Source organism: Pistacia vera, unplaced genomic scaffold (genome assembly GCF_008641045.1).
Source record: "Pistacia vera cultivar Batoury unplaced genomic scaffold, PisVer_v2 Contig811, whole genome shotgun sequence".
NCBI lineage: Eukaryota > Viridiplantae > Streptophyta > Magnoliopsida > Sapindales > Anacardiaceae > Pistacia > Pistacia vera.
In genome coordinates this window covers 33,054-60,167 of record NW_022196681.1, presented here as the reverse complement: position 1 = coordinate 60,167, position 27,114 = coordinate 33,054, and the positions used below count along the sequence as shown (strand labels likewise).

The window sequence follows — 27,114 nt, the reverse complement described above, 5'->3', positions numbered from 1 at the left end:
TCCCCGCGCCTCTTCCCAAATGGATAATTTTTGAAACCTACCTAAGTTTTCATATAATCTTACTACTCCTCTGTAGTTCTAAAATTCTCAATAACCTCCCCATAATTTTTATTGACCTCCTTGACCTTCAAGGAAGCTCCATGATAATTGTATCTTTAAGATTGGTGAGAGATGTGGATAGAAATAAGATTGAATTTTATTAAGAGTATCTGGCATACAACAAATGCTATGGCCTTTTAGTATCCTGAAAGCTACATATACATACATACATACGCAAATTCTACAAGAAGGCTACTGACATTGTCATCAAAACTTCAAACAGTACTGATCAGGTGGCCGGTCGGAGATACAGAGGGATATAGTTTTTCGGATTAGGTTCAGAATCCCAGACTGAAAATGCGCTTGAACATCTCATCCATTTTCTCGTCATGTCAGGGAAATGGCGATCGATAACATCTTTCAAAGTCTCAGTCTTGTTAACCCATTCCAGGCCTTTCTCTGTGTATGTTTGGGAATTGAAGTTGGTGGTGAAAAACCTATCAGCTTCTAACCTCCTGAACACCATTGGTTATCTTTCAGCACAAGGAAGTTAACATAAAATCCTAATCACAGGATGCAAAATAAACAAAATTTACCTTGATGCAATTAGGAGAAAGATAAAGAAAGCTGTCTCACTTATCGCGAAGCCTTTGATCTTCTTCTCGGCATGTAAGCCTACAAGCAGATCAAGTTTCTCAATATCATCTCCATATACTTCGCGGAGAGCTTTAACGATTTCTTCATCATCTGTTAGATCTTCCCACTTGCTTATAGGAACCATCAATAAATTTCTTCTGAATTCATTGTACCGAGCAACTCCCCTCTCCCTGTCTCTATAGACTGATTATTACAACAATTTAATTAGTATTAACTTAAGGCTAAAGAGAAACAAAAGAGAAGCTCAAGTATGGATATCTTGATTAATTACTTTCTAAGGCAGCCATATCAGCTCGATTTGGTCTATCCTCCCCATTGATATCATGAACAACAAGGTCTCTCATCCATGATGGATAGTTCCATAATGTGAGAGCTCCACATGACTGGTGACCCATTGATACCATCATTTGCTCCATTCCAATTTTTGACAGCCTTCTCTCGCCTTCTTTTCCTGCCATTTCCTTCATAGGCACCCTAGAAATATATCAGTAGCAGTTAATGAATTTGAAAATGCAGATGACTTATATCTCACAGGTACTTGTATTTCATTTGCATGAATAAAAGAATATTGTGAATTCTGATCTATTCATGCACTCACACGAGTGAGTAAGCGCACAGAGTGAGAGAAGTAAAAGAGAATTACTCTTCTTGTATAGGAGGGCTTTCATATTCCGGCTCTGTGGATTTGATATCCCTTATTATGAGTTCGTCAGGTAGAAGGCAATGCATTCTGTATACACTGACAAACTCCTCTGTAAGAGAATACGGAACTCCATGATCTCTTGGCTTCTTAAGACCAACCAATCCAGTTAGTATTGGTCCCAAAATAGGCCCAAATAAATCCTTAAATTTCTTTCCAAGTAACCCATACCTGCACAAAGACAATGCATAAATTTGCACAGCTATTAACATAAGAGAATCACAAAATCTGCATATATACTCTCAGATTTGAACAACAATTACTTACAATATGGTATAATGTTACCAATATAGCTGCATAAACAGTTGAACAGGATTTTTTTTTTTCCCTTTTACACTAGACTAAATCAATATTCCACAAAGAGTCTTACCAATTGAGCCTCATTCCTGCCAGAAGAGTATCAGTTTTTAAAAGTTCTACAGTCCAATCAATGGTGTGAACTTTAGCAATGACAGCCGAAGTCACCAATCTTGCATGTCGATAGAGCTTCTCGTCATCAAAATCAGGGTAATTCTCCTAAAAATCAATCAACCAGAAAGCAATTCAGTAATTTATCAGCTAAAAAAGTTGCATTTGGATTCTCGTTTACATTGTTTTCAACAACAGACGCATAAGAAATAAAAAATGATAACTTACTTTGAGCATATCACATACAGCATTGTGCTCTTTGACAAACAAGGCTTGTAAAAGGGAAAAGCCTGCCCAGCAATTTCTAACATCACCTGAAATAGGAATCCCTTTCTCATCATGATCAAGAAGTCCATCTCTTGTTATCCTCAAGTGCCCATCTTTGAATGTCCTCACCCTTCTCATGCCTTCATCGTTATTTCCATAAATTACACTGCCATCCCTGCTCAAGCCAGAAGAAGTTAATAATTAAAATACCAAACACAGAGAATTAATATACCTTGCCATAACTACAAGTTAATTAACTTATAGAATCATATATAAATGATTACCACCAAGGAGTTCTTGTATTTAGAGAGCCAATATTCATATCAAGTGAAGCAGTGGGGACCCTTTTGGTCTTGAAGAACTTGAATGACTTCATTGGACAACTACTTGCAATATCTTCAGGAACTGTGAGTTCCACCTGTAATGAATCATGTATGCAGATTAACAATTCAGAATTGTTTCCAAATTCAGAATTGAATTAGTGTATGCAAATGAATTAATACCTGTTTGGTGTCCTCCAAATGATCAATCCAGTCATGAATCATGAACTGTATCCAAGAGCAAGCTATCATGTTGAATTGCTTCCCATTATCTATGTACTTTTTCCTTGCCAAAAGCTTTGTGGCTACCACTGTTGGGTGAGGATCCAGCAACTGTATTTTGAAAAATTAATCAATCACAGATTAATTTGAGACTCTTCCTTTCTACATTTTTGTACAGAATTTTGCAGACAGGTCTTGATTCTTAAGAAAACTTGTTCTAGACATATAAAAATGGGTGACTGCCCTGCTGTCGTTATGTAGGAGATCCCAAGGCTAATGTTTTAAATGCAAAAGTGGGTTCAGAGTTGTGAGATGTGGTCAGCGCATGGACACTCTCTGAACACTTCACTCTTCTGCTTCATTATTCAATTCCTCATGCATTATCTGTTCTTTGTACTGCTTTTAATTGCCCTAGTTACGTGTTGTTTCCAGTCAATTTTCTCTTTCTTTTTACTTCCAATACAAGATTTTCTATCTTAACTCTTAAGTTTCACCTTTTTTCAGTCTTCCACGATATGTTTCTTTAATAGCGCTAGCCAGTTGTCAATGGGAAACAAAAATCTCACAGTAAATAAATTTAACACTCACATGAAACGCTATTCATCTTAATTAAGTTTGAGGAGCTTGCTGTTGCTTACCCCATAAGCTGAAGAAGACGGTGGCATGTTGCGGCCAAAGAAGGTTCCCTGGCTGCCAACAGTATCATCACTAGGGTGATTGCACTTTCCATCTGCCGTCCGATAACAAAACTCCTCTGTATCATATTTCTGGCCGTTGATTTCCCCAACATGCAAGAGATTGTAACGTTGATGCAAGTGCCTTCTGATCCCCATGTACGCCAGCCCCAGTAACACTGGCAGCCTGTGCCACAAATCCAGCTTGTCCACCAAATGTACAATCTATAAAACACATACACAAATAAACAGTTGATCATCAGGCAAAAGAGAATTCTAGTTCAAAAGAAATTTATTAAGAGAGAAAGAGAAAGAGTTTGTGCTAACATAAAAGAGCAGAGCGTCAAAGAAAGTCATCTTAGCAACTATTTTGGAGAGTTGAGGATGGATTTTGAAGAAGGAAAGAGAGAAGAAAGCCATGGCTGTTTTGTGTGTGAACTTTTCCTCTAATGTGAACTCCCTGTGTAGAGCTGGTTTTATAGAATAAAGTTGATGAGATTAGAGTTGTACAATTACTTTTTACCCCTCATTTATTACTTTAATTACATTTTATCCTCCTATTATTAAAGTTCACTCAATAATTAAAGATATGAGATATTTTTATGTCAAAGGATAAGCAGGACCTTACATATAAAGGTGCTTTGTTGTTTAGTGGAACGTGTCTATCTCTCGACACAAGAAAAGAGGGCATAAAAAAGAAGAAGAAGGGGGGTGGTAACCAAGGTTTTATGTAATAACGATTGATACCCAAAAAGTTTAAAAATAATAAATAGGTACCTTCCCCCATGTGCTAGAATGCTCTTGAAAGTTAAATATTTTAGTCTTTAATAAATTTAAAAATTTATAAAAAACCCTCTAGGTTTTCTAATTTAACTAAATACCACAATATATAAAAATTTTGTAAAATGACAAACACACTTCCACCACCCACAGTGCTAGATTCCGGCTATCACCACCTGAATCTGGTCGGATCTATGTCGTAACGTGTCAATATGGCCTTTTCCGACCAGATCCACCACCGGTATGGCCGAAAAAGGCGAGATCTGAGATCAAATGTGGCCATTGACTGTCGCAAAGGTCCATTTTTGGCTATCAACGACAGCCAAAGGTGTGGTTGTCGTTGCCTGTCAGAGATGGCTAAGATTTTACCATTGTTGATCGTCATTTCTCAGTAATTTTCAGTGGTGGTGTAGACCGTTGTGATAGATTCCGGTTACCACCGGCGGTGGTTGCCGGAATCTGGCAAGTATGGGTGGATGGGGGTGTTTTTGTTAATTTTTCTAGGGGTATTTGATAAAATTAATAAAATTAACAGGTCTAAAAATAAATTAAAAATAGACTAATATTTCTCAAATAAAGTTTGGTGATTGTACATAAAATTATTGTATTATCCTTTTGCAAATGAAAATCAGTAACAGCACATGATGGAAAGTATCAGTTTGTTATTTTCAAACCTTTTGGGTATCAATTTATCAGTACGGCAAACCTTGGGTAGGTGTAAGTTGTTCGGCCCATAAAATGGAGTAAAAAACAAAGCAATTGAAATGCGCCCAATCAATGCTCCCTCTTTTCATGTTCAAAGCATGTTGTTGGGGCCTTATCATCCATGCATGATGCATTGCACAAAATTTATAAATATTATCTCTCTATAAAAGTCTAAATAATGATAAAATTTGTGTAATGTTGTTATGAAAAAGTCCCACATCTTACGAGGATGACAATTGAAGCCTGAAAACAAAACCGTAAGGCTCGTGTTTTTGAGAAAGTCCATATAAACTTTTTAAAGTTTTTTCTGACCGTGTATGGTTGAGACGATTTTTTATCTCAATTTTCTATTTAGATTATGAGAAAATCTTTCTTTCTTTTAATTTTATTTTTTTAAGCTAAAAATTATATTAGAATCCAAGAACAGTTGTATTCGTTTTGAATTCGGCAACTCCTCTGAAGGAAAATTGATTGAAGGTGATAAAATGTGACCTGTTGGTGAACAATCACATGGCAGCATTATGGTTGCTGAAATTTATGTTAGAGTTGAAGCTGTATATATAATATTATTTAAATTATTTCTTTCAATATATTATCAAACAGATGAGGGCAATAAAAATGAGCAGTTCAGCGATTAATTATGATTTTTTAATATATTATTTAAGATGTCATAAATTCGATCTACTTGGATAGCTAATAGAGGTGACTACTGAAAAGATTTACCCGATTATCAATTTCAGGGCTCTGAGAGATTAGCTGAGATGCGCGTAAGCTGACTCCAACACTCCCGATCATTCAAAAAAATATAATAGAATGATATTTTACACTATGGTCCCAACCCATCAATAATTCAGTGATATTGACGCTTAGCTTGAGTATGCATCTACAAGATTTTACTATTAGCTACAAGATATGCTTATCCCAATCCCTATAATACATTTATGACAAGTGGTTCTTCGATACCCATTTTCTGAGGTTTTCGATTTCGTGTTCTGTTTCTTTAATATTTTGGTTTTGATTTGTAAATATCAAGTTTTCAAGAAGACAAATGTTCTTATCTGTTTTTCATATTTGTTGAATAAAATATTTGTCTCATTTAATGACAAAGTCAATATTCAAGAGTAATAGCAATTGATTGACGTGGAATAATTTGATTTCTTTTCTACAATAATAAATGAGAGTATTTATTTTGATACAACTTAATTTCAAATACTAACATCAATTCCCTTTGTCCCATTTCCACAAATTTTATCAACAAACAAAAAAAACTGATTCTTGACCCCCTTTCGAAAACGCTTATGTCATCATAATAAATTAGTTAGGCCGAAAGATTTACGCATACTCAAGATTTTGCGAAACGACAAGTTGATACTTAAAAGGTTTTGAAATGATAAATAGGTACCTTCTGTCATGTTCTGTTAGTGATTTTCACTTGATAATAGTAAAAATATTAAAATACCCTTGAAAGTTTGATATTTTAGTTTTTTATAAATTTAAAAATTTCTAAAAAACCCCTTAGATTTGCTAATTTGACTAAATACCCCAATATATAAAATTTTTATAAAATAACAAAAATACCCTCGCCACCCGCAGTACCAGGTTCTGGCCACCATAGCTGGGATCTGGCCGAAAAATTGCATTACGACACAAACCCGTCGGATATATGTCGTAATGCGTAGATCTGGCATTTTTCGGCAAGATCCGTGGCTGATCTGTCCGGAAAAGGCAAGATCTACGGCCAGATCTGGCCATCGAGGCCGAAATCTTGCCGAAAAATGCCAGATCGACACGTTATGACACAGATCCGACTGGTCTATGTCGTAACACAATTTTCCGGCCAGATTCCGGAGGTGGTGGCCAGAATCTGGCACTGCGGGTGACGGGGGTGTTTTTGTTATTTTATAAAATTTTTATATATTAGGGTATTTAATCAAATTAGCAAACTTAGGGGATTTTTTAGAAATTTTTAAATTTATAAAAAACTAAAATATCAAACCTTTAAGGGCATTCTAGTCTTTTCACTATTAGCAAACGAAAATCACTAACAGAACATGACGGAAGGTACCTATTTGTCGTTTCAAAACTTTTTGGATACCAACTTATAAGTTACAACCATAATAACTCATTGGTTTTGTTGCATTTATTGGTCTCATATATAGATAACCCATCAATTTTATATTATTTTAAGGGTAAGGTTGTATTTAATTTCCGTTGCACCATATAAACCTAACTTATTTGTAGGATTTATGTGGGTTCCGAAACTATGAATTTATTATATTCTATTTATTCTACATTATTGTAAATAGTTGAGTAGATATTGTTCGTTTTGGCACTATAAGTCTTCACAGTTTTATTTTTGGGTTTCAAGCCCAAAACGTGTCGGCTACTACGAGGCTTCACGATTTTGTTATAGACTTTAAGCCCAAAATGTGTCTACTATTATTGAGTTTCTAGGCTTGAAGCCCAAAACGCGTCTATTACTATAAGGCCTCGCGATTTTATTCTAAGCTTCAAGCCCAAAACGCGTTTACTACTACAAGGCCTAACAATTTTGTTAAAGGCTTCAAACCCAAAAGGTGTCTACTACTACCGGACCTCATGGTTTTGTTCTTGGGCTTTAGGGCCCAAGAATGCATCTACTAAATATAGGTCTTTTAGGTTAGACGAGTAGATATTATTTGTTTTAGCACTATAAGACTTCACAGTTTTTTTATTAGGCTTTAAGCCCAAGACGCATACAATTAAGTATAGGCCTATTAGCCTATTCAAACACACAGTTATTCTCACACGGGAGCAACGTGGGACTTCAGGTCACAACATACATTTGTTTTTACAAAATTTATGGTACTAAACTACTAATGGACGAGGAGGTATTTTTCCCAAACATTAGGGGTGTCCACGTAATTTTTCGTACATTAAAACTTAAAGCCCAAAAAACAAACCAACCCTCATTTATGGGCCTGACATTGTGTGTAGAAAAAGAAAGACCAGGACCGAGCCCATCAAAAAGCCCGAATAACTAACCGGGTATGTTTTAGCCGACCCGGCCGTTTATCTCTCCACCAAATACTATAAACCAGAGCAACCGCCACTTCTTAAATTCCACCGTTTATGAAAAACCCTAACAGCTCTTTCCATAAAACGGTAAAAAGGAAGAAGAAATTTTTTCTCTCCCTAACATAATGCCACCTCGCGATGAAGACGACGGAGAGGAATTCTCTGACAGCGAGAATGACGAAGGTTTTGATGAGGAGGAAAGGGAAGCTATAAGGAGAGCCTGTATGATCACAGACACCGATCCCAACGACCTCGATAACAGCGACAAACTTCAACTGACTGTCGGAGCCGATTCCTCTGGCGGCGCCGATGCAGGTTTCTGGAGTTCCGATGGCGAAGAGGATCTTGAATTGGTCCGGAAAATTCAGAACCGGTTGGCGTTATCGGATGATTCGTGCCAGCCTTTGTCTTTGAAGGCTTTGTGTACGCTTCCACCGGTTCTTTCGGACGATGATGAAGAGGATGATTTCGAGACTCTTCGCATTATTCAGAGGCGCTTTTCAGCTTATAATTCAGCTGGTAAGCTTAGAATGTTCTTAAATATATGTTTTGGTAGGCGTATATTATTATTATTATTATTATTATTATTTTGTGAATTAGTCGAATTGGTAATAGTTTTTTCATGTTTTCTCTTGGCTGATGATAGGAGTGAACGAATAAAGGAAAGGTAAATAAAGAAGAGGTAATTTTTTTTATCTAGAGGTGATGAAATGAATTTAAATTGCTTAGTAGATGAAATTTAGGAGAAGGCAATTAGACATTCAAGTAAAAATTTGAGGTTATCTTTATCTTATCATTCTCGCATGCACTTTATTCAAGCCACTGGCTTCTTGAAGAGTAATGCTACATATACAAGGCATTACTCTTTTATGAGTTTATCCATATTTTTTGAGTTGACTTCTTCATTCCCAGTGTGCCACATTAATTTGTATACAAGAGTTTGTATGTGTGGTATTATTCTTTCTTATAATTACAACAGCAATAGCACTCCCTAGTAGAAATTTATGAAGCTAATTATTAGTCACAACGTTTGGAAATGTGACTGAGAGAAACGAAGTAAAGACCACATTGAAAAGACCTCTGAAATATCTATGCCAAAATTATCAGATTAGCAGCCTTGTATATAGCCTTATTTCTAATCGAGGCCATAAAACTAGATTATCTTCCTTGCTTATTCCTTCACTTTTGTTTGTCTATTGTAGTTTTCATGGTTAGATGAAGTTCAAGTTTCTTATGATTTGTTTTCTCAATAAGAGATACTCTCTCTCTCCTTGTATGTTTGTTTTTTGTGTGTATTTGCACTTGGGACTTTATAACAGTATATATGACCGCTTTTAAACTCCTCAAATTCCTTTACCCTTACACCAGTTTTTGAAAATTTTAATGTAGATACTACAAAAAGCAGGAGGAAGGATTCTTTACAGACTCCAAATCAGGTTCTTGCATCTAGTGTAGCATCAGAGAATGAGACTTCCAATAATTTATTTGTAAATAGAATTAATGCTTGTGAAGGGTTTCCAGATTCTGAAGAAGCTTGTAACAACCACCATTTATTGAAGGACAATGTGGAGACACTGCCTTCTTGTTCCAGTCAGTGGCAACAGTCTGAAGAATATAATATGTCTATTGTGTCACAAAAGGATTCTAACTTCCCAAAATCTGCTCAGGTGTTTATTGATGCCATTAAGAAGAATAGGTCCTATCAGAATTTTATCCGAAGTAAGTTGACTCAGATTGAATCAAGAATAGAGGAGAACAAGAAATTGAAAGAACGTGTAAAAATTCTGAAAGACTTTCAGGTTTCTTGCAGAAAAATAACTGGTCGAGCATTATCCCAGAAGAAGGATCCTCATGTCCAATTAATTTCATCGCAGAAGTTAAGGAATTCTAATGACCCAGAGGTAAATTACTCATTTTCTATCTAGTTGACATTCTAAGTTTGTCTTTTCGGTTGTACTACATGACCTCTGTATCAAATACTTTCAATAAGTACAGCTTGGACATCTAAGATAGATTCCTATTCGCTGTCTTTAATATGAAAAGTTTAAATTTGGAGTTGTAATTAATTGCAAACTTTGTTAGAGTGTGCTATGAGGTGGATAAATAAAGAGCCTCTGACCCATGGATAGGAAAGCCCAACTCTGGATTTTGAGGAACGTGGGGGTTGCTCAGACAGTGTGATTTTGAAAATAAAGATAGTCTAAGGAGTGGTATACTTTCATTAAGGTATTTATAAATTCAAAGCATGTTATTTTACTCGTAGGGTAAAAGGCGTAAATACTTTTTTATTGGTGTAGTGTACCAAAAGGCACTGGCCAAGCCTCCTGAGTAGTGTGGTGATAATATTCATGAACAATGTCTACGTTGATTTGAGTCATTTTTTTAAGGATCAGATAATGATTTGCAACAATTTTATTTATATGGTTTATCAAAACAATATTGCAGTTTCATAATATTTGCAAACCTCACAAGAATTGTCTAAATTTTAACCTCATTTGACATTTAAGGAAACAAATAGAGTAATGTGCTTTTCTTCTTCTCCTCCCAGTTATAATTGTTGGTTGATCTCAATATTGTAGGCTTCATGTTATTTTTAATATCAATTTCTTATCTTCCAAAGTTGTATCTTCTTACCCCTCACAATATAAATAGAAAGTTTATAGTTTATAAATCTCTCTCTCTTTTCCTTTTTAAATAATCATTATGTTTTCCTTTTTCACTCTCTTATTGGAATATATTTTGTTTGATCATTTTTGCCTACTGATCGCATTACAAGGTTGCTTCAGGCTTACTGAGGTGTTCAGATTAGATGTCTAGCTAGTTTTTTCTTTTTGTTGGCTTGGCTTTTAGGGTCTTAAATTTAACTGAGGATAAATTTTATGCCACAGGTTATTGATAAAAAGTCCTCTGCTATTCACTATGGCCCATCAGAAAATTCTCATGTTTCTAAGTACAGACTGGCCTTGTCAAAATATCCACTTTCATTGCATCGGAAAAAATGGTCAAAGACAGAAAAGGAAAATCTTGGAAAGGGAATAAGACAGCAATTCAATTAACAGGTCTAAAAATAAATTAAAAATAGACTAATATTTCTCAAATAAAGTTTGTGATTGTACATAAAATTATTGTATTATCCTTGCAAATGAAAATCAGTAACAGCACATGATGGAAAGTATCAGTTTGTTATTTTCAAACCTTTTGGGTATCAATTTATCAGTACGGCAAACCTTGGGTGTGTAAGTTGTTCGGCCCATAAAATGGAGTAAAAAACAAAGCAATTGAAATGCGCCCATCAATGCTCCCTCTTTTCATGTTCAAAGCATGTTGTTGGGGCCTTATCATCCATGCATGATGCATTGCACACAATTTATAAATATTATCTCTCTATAAAAGTCTAAATAATGATAAATTTGTGTAATGTTGTTATGAAAAAGTCCCACTCTTCGAGGATGACAATTGAAGCCTGAAAACAAAACCGTAAGGCTCGTGTTTTTTGAGAAAGTCAATATAAACTTTTTAAAGTTTTTTCTGACCGTGTAGGGTTGAGACGATTTTTTATCTCAATTTTCTATTTAGATTATGAGAAAATCTTTCTTTCTTTTAATTTTATTTTTTTAAGCTAAAAATTATATTAGAATCCAAGAACATTGTATTCGTTTTTGAATTCGGCAACTCCTCGAAGGAAAATTGATTGAAGGTGATAAATGTGACCTGTTGGTGAACAATCACATGGCAGCATTATGGTTGCTGAAATTTATGTTAGAGTTGAAGCTGTATATATATATTATTTAATTATTTCTTTCATATTATATCAAACAGATGAGGGCAATAAAAATGAGCAGTTCAGCGATTAATTATGATTTTTTAATATATTATTTAAGATGTCATAAATTCGATCTACTTGGATAGCTAATAGAGGTGACATACTAAAGATTTACCCGATTATCAATTTCAGGGCTCTGAAGATTAGCTGAGATGCGCGTAAGCTGACTCCAACACTCCCGATCATTCAAAAAAATATAATAGAATGATATTTTACACTATGGTCCCAACCCATCAATATTCAGTGATATGACGCTTAGCTTAGTATGCATCTACAAGATTTTACTATTAGCTACAAGATATGCTTATCCCAATCCCTATAATACATTTATGACAAGTGTCTTCGATACCCATTTTCTGAGGTTTTCGATTTCGTGTTCTGTTTCTTAATATTTTGGTTTTGATTTGTAAATATCAAGTTTTCAAGAAGACAAATGTTCTTATCTGTTTTTCATATTTGTTGAATAAATATTTGTCTCATTTATGACAAAGTCAATATTCAAGAGTAATAGCAATTGATTGACGTGGAATAATTTGATTTCTTTTCTACAATAATAAATGAAGTATTTATTTTGATACAACTTAATTTCAATACTAACATCAATTCCCTTTGTCCCATTTCCAAATTTTATAACAAACAAAAAAAACTGATTCTTGACCCCCTTTCGAAAACGCTTATGTCATCAATAATTAGTTAGGCCGAAAGATTTACGCATACTCAAGATTTTGCGAAACGACACATTTGATACTTAAAAGGTTTTGAAATATAAATAGGTACCTTCTGTCATGTTCTTTTAGTTTTCACTTGATAATAGTAAAAATATTAAAATACCCTTGAAAGTTTTGATATTTGTTTTTTATAAATTTAAAAATTTCTAAAAAACCCCTTAGATTTGCTAATTTGACTAATACCCCAATATATAAAATTTTTATAAAAAAACAAAAATACCTCCGCCACCCGCAGTACCAGGTTCTGGCCACCATAGCTGGGATCTGGCCGAAAAATTGCATTACGACACAAACCCGTCGGATATTGTCGTAATGCGTAGATCTGGCATTTTCGGCAAGATCCGTGGCTGATCTGTCCGGAAGGCAAGATCTACGGCCAATCTGGCCATCGAGGCGAAATCTTGCCGAAAAATGCCAGATCGACACTTATGACACAGATCCGACTGGTCTATGTCGTAACACATTTTCCGGCCAGATTCCGGAGGTGGTGGCCAGAATCTGGCACTGCGGGTGACGGGGTGTTTTTGTTTTTTATAAAATTTTTATATTAGGGTTATTTAATCAAATTAGCAAACTTAGGATTTTTTAGAAATTTTTAAATTTATAAAAACTAAATATCAAACCTTTAAGGGCATTCTAGTCTTTTCACTATTAGCAACGAAAATCACTAACAGAACATGACGAGGTACCTATTTGTCGTTTCAAAACTTTTTGGATACCAACTTATAAGTTACAACCTAATAACTCATTGGTTTTGTTGCATTTATTGGTCTCATATATAGATAACCCATCAATTTTATATTATTTTAAGGGTAAGGTTGTATTTTTTTCCGTTGCACCATATAAACCTAACTTATTTGTAGATTTATGTGGGTTCCACATGAATTTATTATATTCTATTTTTTCTACATTATTGTAAATAGTTGAGAATTGGTTCGTTTGGCACTATAAGTCTTCACAGTTTTATTTTTGGTTTTCAAGCCCAAACGTGTCGGCTACTACGAGCTTCACGATTGTTTATAGACTTTAAGCCCAAAATGTGTCTACTATTATTGAGTTTCTAGGCTTGAAGCCCAAAACGCGTCTATTACTATAAGGCCTCGCGATTTTATTCTAAGCTTCAAGCCCAAAACGCGTTTACTACTCCAAGCCTAACAATTTGTGTAAAGGCTTCAAACCCAAAAGGTGTCTACTACTACCCGGACTCATGGTTTTGTTCTTGGGCTTTAGGCCCAAGAATGCATCTACTAAATATAGGTCTTTTAGGTTAGACGAGTAGATATTATTTGTTTTAGCACTATAAGACTTCACAGTTTTTTTATTAGGCTTTAAGCCCAAGACCATACATTAAGTATAGGCCTATTGCCTATTCAACACACAGTTATTCTCACACGGGAGCACGTGGGACTTCAGGTCACAACATACATTGTTTTTACAAAATTTTGGTACTAAACTACTAATGACGAGGAGGTATTTTTCCAAACATTAGGGGTGTCCACGTAATTTTTCGTACATTAAAACTTAAAGCCCAAAAAACAAACCAACCCTCATTTATGGCCTGACATTGTGTGTAGAAAAAGAAAGACCAGGACCGAGCCCATCAAAAGCCCGAATAACTAACCGGGTATTGTTTTAGCCGACCCGGCCGTTTATCTCTCCACAAATACTATAAACAAGAGCACCGCCACTTCTTAAATTCCACCGTTTATGAAAAACCCTAACAGCTCTTTCCATAAACGGTAAAAAGTAGAAGAAATTTTTTCTCTCCCTAACATAATGCACCCTCGCGATGAAGACGACGGAGAGAATCTCTGACAGCGAGAATGACGAAGGTTTTATGAGGAGGAAAGGGAAGCTATAAGGAGAGCCTGTATGATCACAGACACCGATCCCAACGACCTCGATAACAGCGACAACTTCAACTGACTGTCGAGCCGATTCCTCTGGCGGCGCCAGCAGGTTCTGGAGTTCCGATGGCGAAGAGATCTGAATTGGTCCGGAAAATTCAGAACCGGTTGGCGTTATCGGATGATTCGTGCCAGCCTTTGTCTTTGAAGGCTTTGTGTACGCTTCCACCGGTTCTTTCGGACGATGATGAAGAGGATGATTTCGAGACTCTTCGCATTATTCAGAGGCGCTTTTCAGCTTATAATTCAGCTGGTAAGCTTAGAATGTTCTTAATATATGTTTTGGTACGGTGGTTGCCGGAATCTGACAAGTTGGGTTGATGGGGGTGTTTTTGTTAATTTTAAACTTTTTTTTCAGGGGGTATTTAGTGAAATTAATAACCTTATGGGGTTAAAATGTAATTAAAAAAAATAGGGTAATATTTTGAGAATATTGTACCAAACGCGATTTGAAAAATAGGATCCAGAATAGGGATAAAAATATTAAACCAAACGCATACGTTAATATTCAAAATATACTTCACTTTCTTAATTCATGTTCAATGAGTTACCAGGAGCTAGGATAAATGAGTTTTTATAAAATAGAGACCGATGGATTAAATGGTGGTGACCAATTAAAGATTCGTCATTAGAATCAGTTAGAAATTAGCTAAGAATAAGAAATCTTAACTTTGTGATTGTTAGCAATCGGTGAGAATCAAGTGTCGGAGTGAGAGAGGTTTTCTGGAGAGGAGACCGGAGGTTCAAATAATGATGACATAACGAATTTTTGTCATCGGAATCGGCTTTGGTTAATAACAAATATTAACTTTGGGTGGATAAATGGTGTTTTGAAAATTTTTGGGTGGAAAAAGTCATTAAAGAAAACCTTGGGTAGGAAAATGTCGTTTACTGTTGTGTTGACCGTATTGTATTATATTATACAGAATTATAACTTGGGACAGGATTAAATTTTGTATTGTGTTTGGGCAACATCGGATTAGACTATTAATAATTTCTATTATGTTTGGTATAAGATTACACAGAGTCGTAATATATATATTTTTCTTATAATTAATTCTAGTAGACTGAAATTCATAACCATATTAGTAAATTTTACATAAAATCATTTAAAAAGTGGTATGTATTTTAATGCAAATTCTTATGTATCTATATCTTAATTAATAAAAAAATCATGAACGTATAACATACAAAATGGTCAAAATTATGCTATTTTTTAAAATGAACAAATCTTTCTTTATAACCTTACCAAAAATATATAAAAATTTATTAACGATATAACAACATAAAATCTTATATTTTTGAAAACTATAATCAAGACTTTAACCCCGTTTGCATCAATAGGTCTTCATTCAAGTTAATAAGTCATAATGCAATTATTTAGTTTTTTTATGACAACAACATCTTCTAATAACTAAAATCCATCACTCTTCATAATATTAAATATGACTTTGATACCATTTATAGGAAGCTAATAATATCCAACTCTGTTCTTAATATTTTGAAATAACTGGTCATTCAGTATGTTATAGCTAAGGCATCTAAACTAGGGATGCAAAAACATAACTCAACCTAACCCAGGCATACCCGGGGCTGAGGCTGGGCCGGATTATCTTATATGAAATTACATTTAATCTTCTAAAGAATTATCATGACACCTACAAAACTACATCTAACCACCTGTAGACGTAAAAATCTACCTGTACGGAAGGGGGGTCTGATCCCGTGAGGTTGAGGCCACTAGCGATCTGCTATACCTGCACACGTAGAGAAACACGCGTGAAGCGAACGGGAAACACCGGGGTGGTGTTTGCCGTAGGCACTCCGACGCTCAAGTTAGCAAGGCTGAAAGGCTAATATGGTGAGGGCTAGGGAGTGAGAAATTACCGGAAGTCTAGTCAGGGACTGTGACTACGGCGGTGAAGCGAAGCTCCCAAGTAAGAGCTTAGGGTGTGAAGGTGTAATGTCGATGTCCTTTGTGAGAGGGCTGGCCTCTACTTATATAGTGATTGTCTGGTCTCCCAATCCTGGCAGAAGTAGGAGTCCTAGTGTGACTCTGATGCAAACCCTAGAAGAATTAGGGTCATGGTAAGACGTCTTACCCGTGTCCGGATAGGAAGGTGATTCTAATTAGGAGATTGACTCCGAATAGGAAAGCGATCAGGAATGGGAAGTATTCTGATGAGATCGTGGGCTCTATACTCACCCATGGACTTGGGAAATGGGTTGGGATTAGGAAGCTCGTGCCCACGTGGTCTGGGCCGGCTACACATTGTACCGAATGGGCCTAACCCGGTAGGGTCATATCAGGATTGGGCTTGGCTTCTTCTTCAGCGTCGCGCCCATTTTCTTATTTGGGCCAAGGACGATTTTTGGCCCTAACAGTTTGCCCCCCACTCTCTGAGTTAAGAGTTTCTTGAGTCAGAGAGTAGGAAGCGATCGATGGGTGCTCGGTCGTCCTTTCAGGATGACCGGTTGTTGGTGTAGCTGATCCTGCAGATGATTGTCCCAGGGTCATTCGGTATCCATACATGATCCGAAGTAGGCATGATAGAACGGTATGAGGAGCCGAAGGGTAAGGGAACCAAGTTTCGGAGCTCACGGGATCGTTCGGTACGTCCGACCGATTGGAGAGGGGAGATCATTCCACAGCCTGGATGCTTGCTCGGCATGCCGGGTGGAGCGAGGTAGGAAGTTCATTGATCTAAAATCATTCGCTCAGTCGGTATGTGTGGATGACCCAGTGGATGAGATACGAGGACCTTGACTATAGGTTTCTCGTTGGTCCGCAACGGAAGGACAAAACGGGCGAGACCTCTTTGTTTTAAAGGGCGCCGAAACGTGCCGTTCCAAGCTGATCGACCAGTCGGCCGGACATTCTGGACTGGAGAAGCATGGGACATTGTGAGTGATTCGAAGGACTGAGTCGATCAAGAGGAGCGGGCGATCGAGTGGAACGGATACGCACGCTTTGACCTTTAGCTGTTCGTTCGTCCGCTACGGAAGGGTGAGGGGGCGAGGCCTCTTGTCTTTTCAATATAGTGAGTTCGGGCCGGGTCGTCCCAAGCTGATCGACCAGGTGGGAGCAATATAATTGTTCAGTCGCGAAGATAGGGCGAAGGAGTACGGCTCTTACAGTTTCCCAGTCTCCTAGGTGCCGCGGATGTTTGCCACGCGTTCGGTGGGGATTGACTCCTCATTTTCAAGGCGGGAAAACGAAAAGGTGTCCTGGCCATTGTGCAGTGGAAAGCTGCCACGTGTCTGTTTCTGTCAGGCCTCTTCTATAAAAAATGATGAATGGTCCGTTCATATTCCATTCGCGTTTTTTCTGCAACTTGGTCCTTTCTTTTTCTTTTCGAGTTTTCGTTTTCGTTCCAGTTTTCCTGAGCAGCGGTGGTTTCCTTCTTTAGTTTTCGGGACGGCTTTACGGTGCGTACTGTTCCCTTTCATCTATTTTGTTTGTTCGTTTGGTTTTGGTTTTGTTTGCGGGAGAGACCGAGATATTTGAGTTTTTAGAGAAGAGAGAAATTTTTTTGAAGTTTTTGGGAACTTTGAGGGGGATTTGAGGTGTTTAGGTCTCGTATTTCACCAAAAAAAGGTATGCATTTGGGATTTTCTGGTGGGTTTTTGATTGGTTTAGACGGGATTCGTGAAGGCAAAGTCGGGTTTAGCTTGGACTCGTTCGGTTGGTCTTCCTGACCTAACTAGAAGCTGTCTTGACATTTTGGGGGGTTAGGTCCTCCAGTCTGTCCAACCGCGTGGAAGGGTGTGCGGAGTGGATTAAAGAGTCGTTCGGTCGTCCTGACCGAACGGGTGGTTGTGTTAGGATTAGTGTTCAGGCCGACCAGTCGGTCACCAGGGGCGATCCAAGGGATACTTTGATAAGGGATCCGCCGGGTCGGTCACCTGGGGCGAGCCAAGAAAGGCGAGAATCAGGAGTTGGGTCAGTCTACCGGGAGGGTCGACCAAGGTTTAGTTTGAGCTTTTCCGGGTCGGTAGGCTGGTACTGAGGGGCGAGTGGCAAATCTTTCTGATCTCGGTAGGTCGGTGTCTCAGGTCGAGTGGCTGATACTTAGCGTTTTTGGCAGCCAGGGGCAAGTTCTTTCGGTCGGTCTGTTGGGTTGGGTGATTGAGCCAACATGTCAGATTCTGACTCGGCTGGTTCGAGCGGGATTGCGACAGACTCGGGGGATGAGTATGAGCGTGCCCCGACCATAGTGATGATGCCCGAGGGGGGCGTTCTTGTGGGCGTGCCGAGTGGAGTTAGTGTTGCAGCTCCAGGGTCGAGTGGAGTTAGTGTTGCGGCTCCAGGGTCGAGTGAAGCTGGGCCGAGTGGCTTGGGCAGGCATGGGAGGAGTGGGGAAGACTCCGAAGGGGTTGATAGTCCATCTTCTTCCGGAAGTGGCTCTAAGGAAGAGCCGAGCCAGCAGGGCAGCGGGATTCTGACTAGAGATTATCCGCCCGTGCTGAAAGATAGTGATGTATGGCACATCCGGACCTTGTATAACATCCCGAGCTCTGTTGATATTTGGATGTCGCGGTCGTACGAGCGAGTTGATTGGGAGGCAAAGGGGTGGATCAGTGTTTATGAGAAGTGGTTTCACGACGGATTGAGGTTGCCTGTGCCTCGCTTTGTCTGGGAGGTGCTGAACCACTTCATGATTACCCTGTCTCAGCTTATGCCGAATGCTTGGAGACTGCTAATGGCTTTGGAGGACCTTTGCGTTCGGAACCAAGTGAGGTTTGGGTTGCACAAGTTGTTGTATTCCTACTTCTTGAAGGAGACCAATAAAGAGAAGGGTCGTTACTTGTTGAACTTGAGGCATGATCGGTCTCACTTGGTGACCGACCTACGATCCAGTGATAGAACTGGAAAGACCGCTTCTTCTTCTTGAGGGGTCAGGCCGTCTTCGGAGAGAGGGGCCCGGACGAGATCCCGATTGGCTGGCGAGCCACCGGTGAGAACTTAGTCGTTTCTTTCGTTCTTTTGATTACTAAATCTTGATTGTGTTTTTTGTTTGCAGAGCTTGATTTTAATCATGCTGGGCAGAGCAGAGACGGCTTAAACGTAGCGACTCAGAGAGTGTTGGCCATCCCATCGGAGCAGAGGGATTGGCGGGTAGTGCTAGCGGAGTCCAACTTGAGGACTAGCATTCTTTGGGCTGGAGTGGAGGCGATACAGAGAGGTACTCCCTTCCCCTCGCTGAAGCAGACTTGGGACGTTCTCCTAAGTCGATACTGCAATCAGTTGATTTTTGGTGAGTCCGGGCTGAACCCACTAACCGTTGGAGAGTTGCACTTGCAGAGTCACTTATGAAGAAGCTGAGCGTCCCAAGTGCGAGCGAATCCATCGTCAGGCGTCGAGAGAAGAGGAAAAGGAAAAGGGAGTCGTTGGTTAGGGCGGATGCGAGGGTTGAGGACGTATTGGCGACGTCGCCTAGTCGGCAGCCATCGAGCCAGCAGCCTTCAGCGGGAGCCGGGTCGTCCCAGGCTGCCGTTGTGGATGAGGAGGCCGGAACTATTACTATCACGATTCCGGCTACTGCGTCAACTTATTCCGATGCGACATCTATGAGTAAGCTGGCCGACTCTTTCTTATTCCCGGCGGACGAGGCGCGCCTAAACCAGATGGGTGCGGTTGCTGCTGCCGCCGATTGGGGTGTATCCCGCGCCATTCAGGTATGGCAGTATTTGTTCATTTTTCCTGTTTTTGACTCTGTTCTCATTGCTGAGTTTTGCTGTGCAGGTACTCACTAGCAGTCTCCATCTAAGGAGAAGCAGATACAGGATGTATCCAAGGCCAACGCCGGTTTGCGGCAGAGGGAGGCAGCATCCCGGAAGGCTGAGCAGGAGAGTCAGCAGCACCTCAGGGATAGTGAGGCCGAGGTCGAGAGGTTATGGTGCGAGTTAACCGAGAGGACCGCGGAGGTCGAGTCCCTTAGGGAGCAGTGCATCTCTATTGCTGATGACGCCATCATTAAGGCCCGAGGCGAGCTCATGCTGGAGTTCAAGGAAGGGCGGACCTCTCATTGGGATCTGGATGAAGACATTCTGCTCATGCAAGAGTTGTTGGAAGAAGGAACTGGTCATCCGGTGGGACAGGACGAGGAGCAGGCGCCTGACCTTAGTCAGCCGGGTGTTGGGGACGTGAGCGACCGGGCTGCGAGGCTGAGCACTAGTGGTGCGGGCATGGCGACTGATTTGGTGATGGGGGATGAGGCTCGTGCTGAGGATGCTTAGCGCTCTCTTTTGTTTGTATTTTGGGGGCTACGATGCCCTTTTGTCTGGCGTTTGTGCCATTTTTTGTATTCTGAACTGGGGCGCTTGATGCCGTATATATCACCTTTGACTATTCTGGTTTCTAGTGTTGTCTCCTTGGATGAATGAACTGTTCTTCTATTTCTCTTCTTGTAGGTGTTATGTTTGTGCATGTTACCTCAGTGTGGCCCAATGGCTTTGGCATGTAGGCCTTATGTCGGGCTGGGTTGGTGCTTTGCTTGTCAATGGTGCAGGAATCATTCATTCCGTCTGGCCGACCGAGTGTGTAGTCCCCTGGATGAATGGTGTTGCATCTTCAGTTCAGTTTCTGGGTCGGATGGAGCCGGTCCCAAGGTGCCAAGTCTTGGATTGGGCAGGGCCGATCTGAAGGTGTCATCATGAGTCGAGCAGGGTCGATTCGAGGGTGTGAGTAATTCATCGTGGGTCGACTTGAAGGTGTCCGTATGTTTTATCAGGCAGGGCCGATTGAAGGTGTCCGCATGTTTTATCGGGCGGGGCCAATTGAAGGTGTCCATACGTTTTATCAGGCGGGGCCGATTGAAAGTGTCCGTACGTTTTATCGGGCAGGACTGATTTGAAGGCGTCCGTAGGTTTATCGGCAGGGCCGATTTGAAGGTGTCCATACGTTCATCGGGCAGGGCCGATTTGAAGGTGTCCATACGTTCATCGGGCAGGGCCGATTTGAAGGTGTCCGTACATTTTATCGGGCATGGCCGATTTGAAGGTGTCCGTACGTTTATCGGGTAGGGCCAATTTGAAGGTGTCTGTACGTTTATCAGGCAGGGCCGATTTGAAGGTGTCCATACGTTCATCGGGTAGGGCCGATTTGAAGGTGTCTGTACGTTTTATCGGGCAGGGCCGATTTGAAGGTGTCCGTACGTTCATCGGGTAGGGCCGATTTGAAGGTGTCTGTACGTTTTATCGGGCAGGGCCGATTTGAAGGTGTCCGTACGTTTTATCGGGCAGGGCCGATTTGAAGGTGTCCATACGTTTTATCGGGCAAGGCCGATTTGAAGGTGTCCGTACGTTTTATCGGGCAGGGCGGATTTGAAGGTGTCCGTAGGTTTATCGGGCATGGCGGATTTGAAGGTGTCCGTAGGTTCATCGAGCAGGGCCGATTTGAAGGTGTCCGTACGTTTATCGGGCAGGGCCGATTTGAAGGTGTAAGCAATTCGTCGACCGGGGTCGATTTGAAGATGACAACTACTGAATAATACTTTATTAAATATCTGGCCATGAGGCCGACTATCTAAGAGGAGGTGGATAGGCCCACTCATCCTTTTATTAACAATGAAAAGAAATGAAAAACAAATCCCCAAAAAAGACAGGGTTTACCTAGGAGTAGTAGCGTTTGAGGTGAACGGCATTCCAACTGTTGTTGATATCTTTGCCCTCGGGGGTCTGGAGTTTGTAGGCGCCTTTCCCTGCTTCTTTGATTATCTTGTAGGGGCCTTCCCAGGTGGGGCCGAGTTTACCAGAGTTAATTTCCTTGGTGTTTTGGAAGACCCTACGAAGGACCCAGTCGCCTATCTTCAAAGTGCGGATCCTCACGTTGCGGTTATAATGTCGGGCAGCTTGTTGCTGGTAGACTGTGTTGCGGATGCTCGCCTGTTCCCGTAGCTCGTCCACAGTGTCTAAGTTCTGGCAAAGGTTTTGACTGTTTGATTTCTCGTCTGCCCATTGGAGCCTGGTGGACGGGACTGATACTTCAGCTGGAATGACTGCTTCGAAACCGTATGTCAGGGAAAAGGGGGTTTCACCAGTTGATGATCGAGCCGTGGTTTGGTATGACCAGAGGACTTCGGGTAGCTTGTCTCCCCATGCGCCCTTAGCTTTCTGCAATCGCTTCTTCAATGTCTGTATGATGGTCTTGTTTGATGACTCGGCCTGGCCATTAGACTGGGGGTTGCGGGGTGTTGAGAAGCTCAACTTTATTCCCCACATGTCACAGAAATCCCTGAAGCCTGAACTAATGAACTGGGATCCATTATCGATGACAATCTCCTTCGGTATTCCGAACCGACAGATTACATTCTTCCAGATGAAGGCTTTTACCTCTCGATCTCTGACTCGTGCAAAGGCTTCGGCTTCGATCCACTTGGTGAAGTAGTCTGTCACTGCCAACATGAAGACTCGTTGCCCTGGTGTAGTAGTTAGCTTTCCCACAATGTCCATTCCCCACTTCATGAATGGCCAAGGTGTGAGAATGGAATGTAGTCGTTCTGGTGGGAGGTGTGAGATATGGGCAAACCTTTGACAGCTGTCGCACTTCTTCGCATAAGCGGTCGAATCGGTGCGTATGGTCGGCCAGTAGTATCCTGCGGTGATCACCCAGTGAGCAAGATTGCGCCCCCTTGCATGGTTGCCGCATTCGCCTTCATGGAGTTCGGCTAGAACACTTTGGGCCTCTTCTGGGCTTATGCATTTGAGATAGGGGCCTGAGAACGACTTTCTGAGGAGTTAACCCTCATGTAGGGTGAATCTGGCGGCTCTTGCTTTCATTCGGCGTGCTCGTTCTTGCCAGCCGGGAGCTCATCGTCTGCCAGGTATCTTATTATCGGGGTCATCCAGCAGTCGGCTTGTTCGACGCCTATGGCTTCTACGGGAGACTTGTTCGGTGGCGGTTCCTTCCAGTTGGCCGGCCACTGCATGAATAAGAGGGGAATGGACGACTGGAAAGAACATTGGAGTGCCGAGCTGAGGTTGGCGAGGGCATCGGCATGGTAGTTCTCAGCTCTAGGGATCTGCATGATTGTGAACTCTTCGAATTGGGCCTGCAGCTCTTTGACCATGCTCAAGTAGGATGCCATCTTCGAGTCGCGTGCTTGATACGTGCCTTGTAGTTGGTTGACCACGAGTTGGGAATCGGACTTCACTTCCAGCCTTTTTGCTCCCATTTCCCTGGCCAAGGAAAGTCTGGCTAGGAGGGCCTCATATTCAGCTTCGTTATTCGTGCACTTGAACCCACACCGGACTGCTCGCTGGATTATGTTTCCTTCTGGTGCGATCAGTACTATCCCAAGTCCACTCCCATTCACATTACTCGATCCATCCACTAGGAGAGTCCACTTCGAGGGTGGTGCACCGTTCATGCATAGTAGTTCCCTTTCCGCTTGGGTGGTGGTGCTTGGGGTGAAGTCAGCAATGAAGTCCGCTAGTGCTTGGGACTTGACAGTAGTGCGTGGTTGGTAGGATACGTCGAACTCGCTGAGCTCTACCGCCCATTGCATGAGTCGGCCTGATAGTTCTGGTTTGTGCAATATTTTCTTAAGTAGGAAGGAGGTGATCACAACTATAGGGTGGCACTGGAAATACGGTCTGAGCTTCCTGGATGCATGGATGAGGGTGAGGGTAAGCTTTTCCAGTTGGCTGTATCAAGTTTCTGCGTCGAGGAGCGACTTGCTAATGTAGTAGACCGGTGACTGCTTTGTTTCTTCTTCCCGAACTAACACCGCTGATATGGCTGTCTTTGAGACTGCTAGGTAAGTGTAGAGCTTCTCCCCGTCCATAGGTTTGGAAAGAAGCGGGGGGGTGGTCAAATACCTCTTCAGCTGTTGTAGGGCTTCTTCGCACGAGGGGGTCCAATCGAACTTGTTGGATTTTTTGAGGGCATGGAAGAACAGGTGGCACTTATCAACTGACCTAGATATGAAGCGGCTCAGGGCGGCCACTCGTCCAGCAAGGCGTTGGACGTCTCTGATGCACGTCGGGGATGGTATGCCGATGATCGCTCTGATCTGGTCGGGGTTGGCTTCTATCCCTCGCTGAGTGACCATATAGCCCAAGAATTTACCTAATGAGACGCCGAATGAGCATTTGGTTGGGTTCAGCTTCATGTTGTATTTTCGTAGAACGGCGAATGCCTGGCTGAGGTGGTCGAGGTGTTGTTCGGCAATCAGGGACTTGACGAGCATGTCGTCGATGTAAACTTCCATAGTCTCTCCTAAGTAATCAGAGAACATCTTGTTGACCAGTCGTTGGTAGATGGCCCCAGCGTTCTTGAGTCCGAATGGCATTACTTTGTAGTAGTAGGTCCCTCTCTCTGTGATGAAGGCTATCTTTTCCTGGTTGTCCGGGTGCATCAGGATCTGGTTATATCCAGAGAAGGCGTCCATGAAGATAAGGAGCTCGTGGCCTGCAGTCGCATCTACCATCATGTCGATGTGTGGGAGCGGGAAAGAGTCCTTGGGGCAGGCCTTGTTCAAGTCAGTGAAGTCGATGCAGACTCTCTATTTCCCGTTCTTTTTCTTTACTACCACGACGTTCGCCAGCCAGTCGGGATAGTGGACTTCTCTGATCATGTCATTGCTTAAGAGAGTGTCAATCTCTTCGTTGACGATTCGGTTCCGTTCTGGTGCAAACTTCCTTCTCCTCTGCTTTACTGGTGGGTGACACGGATTTACCTGTAGCTGATGGACCATTGCTTCCGGACTGATTCCGGTCATGTCGGCGTGGGACTAGGCGAAGCAGTCTTGGTTTTGTCTAAGGAACTCTATCAGTTTCTCTCTTGTCTCGGGCTCAAGGCAGGAACCTATGTGGGTCTTTCTCTCGGGGTTGTCCGGGTGTATCTGTACTTCATCCAACTCCTCTATTGAGGGATGATCTAGCTCGGTTGGAGGAGCCTGTAATTGCTATGAGGAGTTGCCCTTGCTTTTGAAGGCGTTCTTGTAACAGTCTCTAGAAGCTTTGGGGTCGCCCTTGATCTCTCGCACCCCCCACTTGGTTGGAAACCTGATCGTCTGGTGGAAAGTAGATGGGACTGCCCGCATGTCATGGATCCAGGGCCGCCCCAAGATGGTGTTGTAGGGGGATGGGCAGTCGATCACTAGGAAGATTGTCTGTTTATTTACTCCGCCGGCATAGATAGAAGGATGATCTCCCCGATAGTGTATTTCTGCTCCGAGCTGAATCCAACCAGCAGTGTCGGTCGTCTGTTGATATTTGCCTCTTCTAGCCCCATTGCCTTTACTGCTTCGAGGAATAGGATATTTGTTGACGAACCTCCATCTACGAACACCGTTTTCACTAGGATGTTGGCTATTTGCAGGGAGAGGACTAAAGCATCGTGGTGAGGAGCGGCCAGGGTGACCGGTTCGTCATCTTCGAACTGAATTACTTGATAAGAGTAGGACCTTGAGACCGGATGGATGGACTGGACTTCATGGTGGTTGTTGGCTCTCGCGTACCGCTTGGCCGATGAGTAACTTACCCCACTGATTTCTGATCCTCCGGAGATGAGCGAGCAGAAACCCTTCGGTGTGGGTTCTCGCGAAGGGGGCGACAGTTCTTTGGAGCCCTTCTGGCTAATGGTGTTCTTCCCCTTGTCAGTGAGTAGATCACCGAGATGTCCCCTCTTCAGAAGTGCGGCAACCTCGAGCCTCAAGGCGATACAGTCTGCGGTGTTGTGGCCGTGATCGTTGTGGAACTCGCACCACTTGGTTGTGTCTCTCCTTGCCTTGGGATTGAGCTTACCAAGCCACTTGACGGTGGACCCCATTCCTTTCATTATCGCTACGACCTGGATTAGTTCGACGTTGAGGTTGTACTCTGGTATTTTGTGCTGGCTCGATCCGAAATGCCTGTTATCGTTTCTCGCAGGTTGGCGATCATAAGGTTTTCTGGTTCTGCCTATATTACGTGCTGGAGGTTGGTAGCGGTGTTCTATCGATCTAGGCTCTGGCTTCCTGTCGCTCCGCCTTGGTTCATATCTGGAATGGGCAGCTCGGTTCATCTCATCTTCCTCCCATCTTAGCTGGATAACAGATCGGGCCAGAGCGTCTTCCATTGTGGGGCAACCCAGCTTTGTAAGTTCTTTGTATAGTTCTCCATCCGGGAGGAGGCCTTTTCTGAAAGCGTCCACAGCAATCTCGGGGTTACATGAGGGAATAGAGATCTTCTCTTTATTGAATATGCTAACATACTCTCTTAATGGCTCTCCCCTTCGCTGGTATATTCAGTACAAGTCGGCCGACAACTTCTCTAGCTTCTTGCTGCTGGCGAACTGTTCCACAAAGGTGTCGGCAAGCTGAGCGAATGAATCGATGGATCCGTTCGGGAGGTTTATATACCATTGGAGCACCGGGCCGGACAAACTAGAACCGAAACTTTTGCACATGCAGGCCTCTCTAATCGGTCGGGGTATGGAGCAGTGAACATCTGCTGCTTGTACAAGGCTATGTGGTCATCCGGGTCGGTGGTACCGTCATATGTTTTCATGTTGGGGATAGTGAATTTCTGGGGCATGTTAGCTAGGGCGATCTCATCCACAAAGGGTGAATCGGCGTAACAATTTGGTCTACTCTTCTTGGTTGGGATTGGCATTCCTGGAATGCGTCTCATTACTGTCTCAACGTCGGCCAGTCTCTTGGCCAATAATTGTTACATAGGGGAAGGGGTTACTGTCTGGTCATCCCATCTTACCGAGTCTGGTACATTTCGTTGGGTCATCCCTCGGGGGGTAGTCTGATAAATCATTCCATCTTGCGCTCCTTGGTAGCATGGGTCTTCGTTCATCCCTTCTGGTTGGATGACTCCCATTGTCACTGTTC

The 27,114-nt window shown here is 41.7% G+C and overlaps 3 protein-coding genes across 5 annotated transcripts; 1 reads left to right on the top strand and 2 right to left on the bottom strand.

Moving 5' to 3' along the window:
- Positions 1 to 174: 174 nt before the first annotated feature.
- On the bottom strand, positions 175 to 3,725 carry LOC116117480 (alpha-dioxygenase 2). 3 transcript variants are annotated; one of them, XM_031403501.1, is made up of 10 exons: positions 3,615 to 3,725; positions 3,252 to 3,512; positions 2,575 to 2,724; positions 2,356 to 2,489; positions 2,033 to 2,246; positions 1,767 to 1,912; positions 1,340 to 1,567; positions 968 to 1,170; positions 636 to 879; positions 329 to 554 (listed from the first exon to the last, which is right to left on the bottom strand). In XM_031403501.1, exons 1-10 carry the CDS (start codon positions 3,705 to 3,707, stop codon positions 329 to 331), a joined length of 1,899 nt encoding a protein of 632 aa, XP_031259361.1. In that variant the 5' UTR covers positions 3,708 to 3,725. The 3 variants fall into 3 exon arrangements, with proteins under 3 accessions (XP_031259362.1, XP_031259363.1, XP_031259361.1); XM_031403502.1 differs by lacking the exon at positions 3,615 to 3,725 and having other exon boundaries at positions 175 to 554; XM_031403503.1 differs by lacking the exon at positions 3,615 to 3,725 and having other exon boundaries at positions 175 to 554; positions 3,242 to 3,373.
- A 4,165-nt stretch (positions 3,726 to 7,890) lies between these two features.
- On the top strand, positions 7,891 to 10,885 carry LOC116117469. Its single transcript, XM_031403492.1, has 3 exons — positions 7,891 to 8,348; positions 9,219 to 9,730; positions 10,718 to 10,885. Exons 1-3 carry the CDS (start codon positions 7,955 to 7,957, stop codon positions 10,883 to 10,885), a joined length of 1,074 nt encoding a protein of 357 aa, XP_031259352.1. The 5' UTR covers positions 7,891 to 7,954.
- A 14,527-nt stretch (positions 10,886 to 25,412) lies between these two features.
- On the bottom strand, positions 25,413 to 26,887 carry LOC116117467. The gene is made up of 2 exons (XM_031403491.1): positions 26,635 to 26,887; positions 25,413 to 26,464 (listed from the first exon to the last, which is right to left on the bottom strand). Exons 1-2 carry the CDS (start codon positions 26,885 to 26,887, stop codon positions 25,413 to 25,415), a joined length of 1,305 nt encoding a protein of 434 aa, XP_031259351.1.
- Between the last annotated feature and the right edge of the window lie 227 nt (positions 26,888 to 27,114).

Coding starts and splice junctions, on each gene's coding strand:
- LOC116117467 (XM_031403491.1), bottom strand. CDS start 26,887: ATGCCAATCCCAACCAAGAAGAGTAGACCAAATTGTTACGCCGATTCA. Junction 26,465..26,634: donor TCCGGCCCGGTGCTCCAATG/GTATATAAACCT, acceptor TATTCAATAAAG/AGAAGATCTCTATTCCCTCA.
- LOC116117469 (XM_031403492.1), top strand. CDS start 7,955: ATGCCACCTCGCGATGAAGACGACGGAGAGGAATTCTCTGACAGCGAG. Junction 8,349..9,218: donor TTCAGCTTATAATTCAGCTG/GTAAGCTTAGAA, acceptor ATTTTAATGTAG/ATACTACAAAAAGCAGGAGG. Junction 9,731..10,717: donor GGAATTCTAATGACCCAGAG/GTAAATTACTCA, acceptor TTTATGCCACAG/GTTATTGATAAAAAGTCCTC.
- LOC116117480 (XM_031403501.1), bottom strand. CDS start 3,707: ATGGCTTTCTTCTCTCTTTCCTTCTTCAAAATCCATCCTCAACTCTCC. Junction 1,913..2,032: donor CTGTATGTGATATGCTCAAA/GTAAGTTATCAT, acceptor ATTGATTTTTAG/GAGAATTACCCTGATTTTGA. Junction 1,171..1,339: donor AGCCCTCCTATACAAGAAGA/GTAATTCTCTTT, acceptor ATATATTTCTAG/GGTGCCTATGAAGGAAATGG.